General features: G+C 37.3%; 1 protein-coding gene across 1 annotated transcript in view; it reads left to right on the forward strand.

Annotated features, from left to right (window-relative positions):
• The window catches only part of sorl1 (sortilin-related receptor, L(DLR class) A repeats containing), a 76,247-nt gene extending 67,159 nt beyond the window's left edge, over positions 1-9,088 (forward strand). The window contains exons 41-48 of the mRNA XM_065281237.1: positions 80-264; positions 2,755-2,874; positions 2,964-3,128; positions 3,200-3,374; positions 4,388-4,494; positions 4,594-4,792; positions 4,876-5,088; positions 7,254-9,088. Coding sequence (XP_065137309.1) covers positions 80-264; positions 2,755-2,874; positions 2,964-3,128; positions 3,200-3,374; positions 4,388-4,494; positions 4,594-4,792; positions 4,876-5,088; positions 7,254-7,324 — 1,235 coding nt within the window. The 3' untranslated portion in view covers positions 7,325-9,088. The remainder of the gene's footprint in view (positions 1-79; positions 265-2,754; positions 2,875-2,963; positions 3,129-3,199; positions 3,375-4,387; positions 4,495-4,593; positions 4,793-4,875; positions 5,089-7,253) is intronic.
• The last annotated feature ends 289 nt before the right edge of the window (positions 9,089-9,377 follow it).

The following is a 9,377-nucleotide window of genomic DNA, read 5'->3' on the forward strand; positions in this document are numbered from 1 at the left end:
TGCATCGCAGTTAGCAAGCGTCCGATCAGCATTTTGGTGCATTACAGATGTGTGTGATATTTCTTCTCTTTTTCGGCAGCCACTAACTTGACCGCTGGGACGATGTATGAGGTGGCTGTGTGGGCTCACACAGAAGATGGAGACAGTCCCACCGCTTTCTCTCGCCAACAGACCAAGGGCATTTTACCTGCCCAGCCCTCACTGAAGGCCCGTCCGCTCAACCAGACTGCTGTGGACTGCAGCTGGACCGGACCTACAGCTCAGGTGGGAATATTCATAAATGGAAATGTTTAAAATTTAACAGGGTCTGCTTACAGATATAGTTGGGTAAGATGTGTCAGCTGTAGGGTAAAGCGTGTCAAATGCTTTGTTAAAAGCATGCAAAAATTCATGTAAAAAAATTTATTTGTTAATTCATCCTCAGGTCATTTAAGATGTAGGTGGTGACATTCTTTACAGATTTAGCTAAAACCAAAAGTCCTTTTTTTTACAACATTACAAAATCCTTTAACGCTTTACTTAAAGGGGTTTTCATTAGGGATGTGCATTTATGTCATTTTTTCATTTCGATTAATCCATAGGTCTGAAGAACGAGTACTCGATTAACTGGGGGCGGGGCAATCAAAGGGGCGGGGCATACACGTCATGGTGAAAATGAAAATATTTTCATTAAAACACTCAAATAAAACTTAATTTTGAAGAAACTTTGACAGAACAATGAACACATACTAGATTCCTAATTAATCAAATGTTTTTAACAGAAACCTCTAACAGGAAAAGCTGCGTGATGTGAAACTAAAGGGTTAATAAACACAAACCGATGCCCTTTCTATTTGACGCACTCTGCATAATATTAAGCCTTTATACAACATAAATGTACAACGTGCATCTATCTGCATAAAATGCAAGACTTCAACTAAGGTTTCAACTAAGTTATCTAAAAAAAAGAAAGTTTAACTCCCTTTGTGGATGTGCATCAAAAACAGCGCACTTTTAAACACGTCCAGTCAAAGCTCAAGCTTCATAACATTATGCAGCTTTAAGTGTTTTGCTATCATTTTAGCGTTTAGCTGTGTCGTGTCGTCCTCTTACCTCAGTCAAGATGTAATGGTAATGCTCGTATGGCTCTCTGGTATCTCTTGACATTTGATGTTTAAATATGAGATGATAATCCATTGAACTTTTGACGGCGCTGTACATTTTGCACCTGACTGACTGTATTTCCGAAAATCACGACATCCTTTTAAACCATAGTGCCTCAGTGATGTGAGTTGTGACTGGCTTCACGGGATCGGGGGGCTGGCGGGCTGCAGCGCATTGCGCGGATCGGCGGGTTTCTGCGGTGCGGTCGCGCGGAATTATCTGTTTGTTTTTGAATCACGCATGGTAATGTTACTGATGTCATACGTCGGTCTGCGTAGCTTGACATGACGTCAGACACGCATCTCCAGACCCAGTCTTTACTACCATATGGGCTTGTAATGCTAACCAGACATCCAAATGCCGCCATATCCACAATAAATAAATAAATAAACCCACATGATCATCGTTTTCGTGATCGATCATTGATGCCACGTTCGAGTACTCGAGCAATCGAGTACTCGTGCCCATCCCTAGTTTTCATAAAACTGATGTGACGTGTCATGAACATGAAGGAGATTTTATGCACGTTTATGACAACTGTTATTACGTGTCATTTGCTCATTTATGTCATTTTTAATGCAAAGACAACTTGACATAAACTAGTAGATTATAATTTGTCATAAATCTGTTGGAAACATGACATAGCAGAATAATTATCAAAAGAAACTACTTTTCTTTTTTGGTTTAATCATTTAATAATATATCAAATAATTTTAAATACATTTACAAAATGCAACAGACCCGTCAAAATATTATACTTAACTTTATGTATGTGCACAATACATAAAAAAACTTGTTCTTTCTCACATTGAGGGTTCTGAAATTTTCTGACATAGAAGAGAAAAACAAACAAAACATTTAATTAATTTAATTATTTAAATTAATGTAATTAACTGTTTGTCCAGAGATATGGACCCAATGCTGCATGGCTTAACCCATTATTTTACTGTTTTCATTTAATTTTAGGTGAATCTGTCTCCAAATGCAATAAAATATAATTTTATTATTATTATTATTATTATTATTATTATTATTATTGAATGCTTGATTTTATTTCTTAAACACCTGGAGGAAAGTTAAAAAACCATTATGAATTGAAGAATATTCATGACGTAGAAATGAAAATATTTGACAGAGTAATAACAACTAATTACATATTAATGACTTAAAAATGTAATTTGTATCACTGTAGTTGAGGTCAAGAAAAATATTCATGACACTGTTATAAAACTTAATGACAGTGTATAAACACTTAATGACATTTTAATGACAAATTCAATTTGTATCACTGGTAAAAAAGTGGTCAGTTATTTTAATCAAGTTGTCATGACAAGTTATGATGTACTGGTTAATGTCAAGTTGTCATAACAAAGACATCTGAAAACATCCGAAAAGGTGTAAACGTGCATAAAATCTCTTTCATGTTCATAGGACGTGTCATGTCATGATTATGAAGTTGTCATGTAAATCTTATGCACACCCCTTCAAGTAAAGTGTTACCCAATATTCTTTGTATTAAACATTTTCCTGGCTCGTATGTGAAAATTAAGATGCAAATGGTACAATTTATCCCAATTTATCCCAAAATTATTAATGTGTATGTTTTTATAGATTTATGGAGTCTTCTATGCAACGTCTTTCCTGGAGCTTTACCGCAGACCTCACAGACTGAACACAACTTCCAACAGCCTGACTGTTATTGTAGATAGTGACGAGCAGTATCTCTTCCTGGTCAGTGTTTACCTTTGTCTTCATTTTTTACTAACCAAAATTCATGAAAGCTCTGCACGTGCAATGTGACTTCTGGATATGGTCTGCAGGTGAGAGTGATCTCTCCGTACCTGGGTCCCCCGTCTGCGTATGCAGTAGTTAAGATGGTCCCCAGCGAGCGACTGCCACCTCGAAACCTGCATAAAGTGCGAGTGGATAAAACACAGGCCACTGTGAAATGGCAGCCGCCGTATGATTCTCCAAGCAGTCCTCTGGTACGACATTTTTGTGCATTTATACATTAACAGATGCATTTATCCAACTAAAACATGTGTTTGTGTGTCAGATGTATGCAGTGCACGTAAGAGACATGGTTCGTAAGACGGAAAGAGACTACAAGGTGAACACTCAGAATAACACTGTGGAGTACACGCTGAAGGGTTTGGAGCCTGGAGGACGCTACAGCATTACCATCAGACTACTCAACATGAGCAAAGAGGCCAGCTACACACTCAACACTGGTACATTCATTTCTTTATTACTTAACTAAAACAATATTAGATTATTAGACCGAATAGAAGACAATTCGATGACAAAATCCCGCAAGGAAAAAAAATACTGATATATTGACAAAATTCGATATACCGCTGAGCCCACTGCACCATGTATGCTATGATAAATCAAATCTTGTGGCTTGTGGTGGAGAGGTGTGCTGCTATTCATATTTAAGTAGTCAGATTTACAATTTTTGTCTGGTAGAAGATAAAACAGATGTCAAATTCAATAGACTTGCTTTGAAAGTTAGAAGTAGGCGGAATAGGAAACTACCTGGCAACCATCTAAAACACACACACTGTTGGCATGCACAAAAACTTAAAGGGATAGTTCACCCAAAAATGAAAATAATGTCATTAATGACTCACCCTCATGTCGTTCTAAACTCGTAAGATTTCCATTCATCTTCGGAACACAGTTTCAGATGTTTTAGATTTAGTCCGAGAGCTTGTTGACCCTACATTGAAAATCTACGTACGGTATACTGTCCATGTCCAGAAAGGTAATAAAACATCATCAAAGTAGTCCATGTGACATCATGGATGTGTTGAAGCATCGAAAATACATTTTGGTCAAAAAATGACAAAAATTACGACTTTATTCAGCATTGTCTTCTCTTCCGCGAAGCGCATGCGCGAGACTAAAGTGACGTGACTGCAGTGACGTGGATAACGTGTTATCCTCAGACATGTTTGCAAAGTTCAGCTCAGACTGTTGGGCGCACAAAAAAAAACAGCTGGGGCGCACCAGATAACACGTCAGCCGTGTCAATGCAGTCACGTGATATAAAACATCTTAAACTGTGTTCCGAAGATGAACTTGAGTTCTTACGAGTTTGTAACGACATGAGGGTGAGTCATTAATGACATTATTTTCATTTTTGGGTGAACTATCCCTTTAATAGAAAACACTTCAGCATTGTTGAGGTTACATGCAGAATATTTGTATTCCTCTAAACCTATTAATATTATTCACACAGTTCCTCTACCTGCCCCTGATGCCCTCAAGATCATAGAAGAACAAGACCACGTGTTTCTTTTCTGGAAGAGTCTAGCTGTGAAAGAACGGACCTTCAACGAGAGCAGGGTTAGACACCAGCGCCTTTCAAAATACTACTTAATCTCTCAACACTCTTTGACATTACAACAGTACAGCAATGTTAACACTTCCTGTATGACCCCTCAGGGCTATGAAGTTTACATGCATGACAGCGTGACCAACTCCACAACAAGTCTGGGCAATACCACAGAGACATTCTTCAGGATCAGCAGCCTGTTGGTGGGTCATAACTACACATTCTCGGTGCGGGCACGCTGCCTGCTCAACAACCAGCTGTGCGGAGATCCCGCTGTGCTGCTATATGATGAATTGGCCAAAGGAGAAGGTATAAGAGATTGTGAAAACTAAACTGAGAAAATTGTATTTTACATCTTAAACTGCTGACATACTGTTTTGGTCATCCTTTAGTGCCGAGTGATTCTGCATCTCAGTCGGGTAAATCTGGAGACATGGCAGCCGTGGTTGTCCCAGTGCTGTTTCTGCTGCTGGTGGGTGTGTGTGGAGGTCTGGGGATCCTTTATTTTAGACACCGGCGGCTACAGCACAGCTTCACGGCCTTCGCTAACAGCCACTACAACTCTCGGCTGGGCTCTGCCATTTTCTCATCGGGAGATGATCTGGGTAAGACCAGGGTGACCTTGAACCTATAAATCTCAAGTGCATCTTTGCATCCCATTTAGAAAAATGATTTCATACAATTTAATTTAAAGATGCATTGTGTAACTTTTAGAAGGATCTATTGACAGAAATGCAATTTAATATACGTAATATATACTATATTATCAGTAGTGTATAAAAGACCTTACAAAGTGAATTGTATTGTTTTATTACCTTAGAACGAGACGTTTTTATCCACATACACCTCGGGTCTCCTTACGTGGAAGTCGCCACTTAGCGCCGCCATGTTTCTACAGTATCCCTAAACAGTCACATGTGTTTTCTGTGATCGGATAGATATCTGATTTGTTAAAACGGTTCCATTTATATTGTGAAAACGGATATGAATCCGATCTTCTACTTCCACGCATATACACTATTCATTACTCTGCCTTAAAAAACTTAAGACAACGTTTATGCAAGAAAAGACGGCACTTACTGTATGTTGTACTGCATGTTGGGCAGGGGATGCACATCTCCTTGCTGCGCATGAGCTTGAGCACGCAGTACAGAGCATAAGGAGAGTGACGGCGCAGTGATTTAACGCTCAGGTCCCTAACGGGAAATGCGTTCACAAAACTGTCTTTAAAAGTTTTATTTCTTTGTTTAAAATAATCGAGTTTGTCATTGGACTTTTTATTGGTTCTAGAAAGTTTTTTTTACCCGCTGTCGTCACTCTATAAAGCAATATGCATGTTGTCTTTGTTTGTTTGACTATTTGCCGGCTAACTTTGTCTTCCGTTTCGACTGAAATGCGTCCTAGACTAACTCCTGAAGTGGTCTCGAAAACGTTTCGAAGGGCATTTACACCTGGTCTTTTTACGATCGGATAACTATCAGTTCAGAGAAAATGCATGAAGTGACCAGATGTAAATAGCCTGTATGTCGTCTCAGACAATTACGTGTTTGTCCTGTGGCGGCTACCGTAGCTTCACTATGCATTTCAAAAGTGAGGCTGAGCTTGAATTGTAGGTTGCAATTCACATTCTCACCACTAGATGTTGCAAAAATTTACAAACTGGACCTTTAATTCTAATGTATTTAAAAAAACACACAATAAAATTGGAAATTATTTAATATAGTGTAAATTAAATAGAATATATGGGATTATTGTGAATTTTATTGTCTTCATAAAAAGATTACAATCTAATAAAATATATACGGTATATACTTAAAATATATGCAGTATATAAAGTATAAGGTATATACTTTTTAGTTAGTCACTTAATATGATAAATATCAAGTGTCATATTAAACTTGACATGCATTTCCATCCTTTCCTTGGAAATTGCTCGTTAACTCTTTCCCCGCCATTGACAAGTTAACTCGCCAATTAAGAGAAAACGCTTCCCTGCCAATGACAAGTTTTTCTGGCAATTCGTATTTCCGCTATTTTTCACTAGGTGGCTTATAAAACCTGTAAGTGTAACCCCTTAGGTCAAACAGTTTAATTCAAAGTCTGTGTATGTTTTGAACATCGCTCTGAATCTGATCTTTATCAAAAGTCCTTTACAAAAACAATTATTTCAGCCTTTGCTCAAAATTTTGTATTTTTGAAGAAACCTAGTAACCTACCCATATGTGAGAGGTGATAAAATAGAACAGATGAAGGTAGGATGAAACGTATCAAATGAATGAACAGAGGGTCTGTTCATTAATTTAATATAATGTATGTTTATATATATTTATGGAAGAACATTTTATGGAAGGCATTAAACTTTTGTGAAAATCATAAATAATGCTGCCGCTGGCTGGCATCTTTTTTTTTAAAGCATTGGCGGGGAAAGAGTTAAAAAAGAAAAAATATATAAGAGCATAATTGTTATATTACATAAGGGAACTTGCAATAATACCAAAACAGCAGTGTAAAAGGCAATATTGTATTTTCTGTTCACTTGACTTGACTTCACTTAAAGTGACTTAACAACTTGCCATGATACAGTTTTACTTGATGTTGTATGTTTATTTTAGCATTTATTTTAGTTCCCTTAAGTATACTTTAGTTAGTTCATTTCAGTTGAGAATAATTCAATCCAGTTTTCACATCTGTTTAGTTCAGTCCATTTAGGTTTCCTGTAGTTCACATCATTCATTTCCAAATCAAAAATATCTGCTTCTCTCTTCTGAAGGTGATGACGATGATGAAGATTCTCCCATGATCAGTGGTTTTTCAGATGATGTTCCCATGGTGATTGCATAGCTGGACAACTTCTCTCTCCTTCACTTTCCTCCCACTCATCATGTTTTCATACGCCCCTTCTTCTTGATACCCTGTCACTTAGAAACGATGGATTTGGGTCTCGGGACCCCACAGAAGAAAAGAAAGCATGAAGCGAAAGAGATATTTTTGAATATAAGATGCACTTTTTTCAGATTCGCAATAACTTATTTTTTTATATATAATATATGTGGGTGTTGGACTTTGTAGGCATTAACTGAAGCAAACTGTGAAGAAGTTTGTCAATGGATCTGCAGACTCACCGGACAGGGAAAAGACCCTATAATTGTAAACTCTCACACGAGCAGTACATTTGCTTAAAGCCAAAATAAGCACCTAGCTATGGGTACCGTACAAAAGACACACAACAAGAAAAAGTCAACAAAAAAGCTAACCTCATATAAGTGTACAGATGAAAAAAGGACCAATGAATGCTGTTGAAAAGGGAAGGAGGTTCGTAGGCTGTTGACAGTAAATTGCACAGGATGTGATTAATTTTTTTTTTTTTGTCGCATACAAATCTCAACATGCCAGCATTCGTCTATAATACCTTGTTTACACTTTGTATCCATTTATTACTTGTAAGCAATAGGTTTCCTTCCCTCTGCTTTTTGAAAATGTGAAATTTTTATAACTTCTCTTGGTTGTTTTATCAGTTACTTTCTGATGTGAATTACCAAAAGAAGTCTCTTTAACAGTTGTCCACATTTAAGTCACATACTCATCACATCTGTTTTCCTTTGATTGATCTCATGCATTTTTATCCAGCGGTTAACATTTTTGCTTGATGCCGCCATCGGTTTTAGTCCTTTAGTGTTCTCAGGGAACTGGGTTAATGTAGATTGTACCAGCGTTATGAGTCACACTGCCACAGGCAGCGCAGTGTGTTCATTTCTCAGACAATTGTGCTGTGCAGTACTTCAATATTGCAGTGAAGCCTGTGCAGAGCATTGGGCCTCATTCAAGTCTCTTGTGCCAAGCTAAAAGTAAAGCAGAGGGCAGTGCAGACGTCTTGCCTTCCCTTACCATTGTGCAAAGGTACGTGTTAAATCCATGTTTCGTTTTCAACTGGATAGCGGGTGTTGATTATAATATTTGTTCATGAATGTATTTTTTGTTGATCTTATTTGTAACATGTTTTAAGGTGACCAGAAAAAATATGAATAATGAAAAAGTTATGATATCTCCCATTCTGTAATGCTAAAGCTTTAATAATGGGGTTTATGGCCAGTTTACATTCAACTGCTTGTGGTCATTATTAATAATATTCCTCCATTGTTTATTGGCGTTGAACAAAACTATTAGATTGATAAAAAAAATTTCATTCACTACCACATAGCCTTATTACACAAAGTAAAGTACATAGTAATATTTCAATGCGTGCACACAAGCGTACGCGCTTACAAAAATCCCAATTGTATAAAGATTGAATAATGTGATGTGCATATCGAATACCACTGTATGATGTTTTAAACTGTTCGAGTGCAGCACTTGTGTGAGTCCTGAGCCATCGTTTTTATTTTTTTCATGTGTATTTTTTCACTCATGACCATTTGTGGCGACGTCTGTCGTGCTCGGTTTCTGGGTTCTATAAGATGTAAAATTTTTACATGGCAGTGACTGACACTGCCGTGTTTAAATCTTTGCCTGCCTACTGAGGGTTTTAAAGATATGAATCTTTTAAGTGGTACAGTGTGAGATGTTTTATGAACCACTTATGCTGAAATAAATGTGGAAAATGTTGAATCGGGCTTAGTGCTGTGATTGACTTCTCATACGCTGTACTTTACACAGCATTCATTAAGTGCTGGTTAACACCAGTAACACTTTCTGAGGTTGAAAACCATAAGTGGACTTTAATCTGTGTTAGTGTGTGTAAATGAATATAATGAATGATTTATTAGGAATCAATCTCTCTCATCGTAAACACTTCACAACTCTAAATCCAAACAAACAGATCTAGTCATACTTTACCAGGGTAATTCTGTAAACATGTCCCTTTTCCAGAGTAAAATATTTTTATAAAGTTTATTTC

The sequence above is a fragment of the Paramisgurnus dabryanus genome, chromosome 8, assembly GCF_030506205.2.
Source record: "Paramisgurnus dabryanus chromosome 8, PD_genome_1.1, whole genome shotgun sequence".
NCBI classification, from domain to species: Eukaryota; Metazoa; Chordata; class Actinopteri; order Cypriniformes; family Cobitidae; genus Paramisgurnus; species Paramisgurnus dabryanus.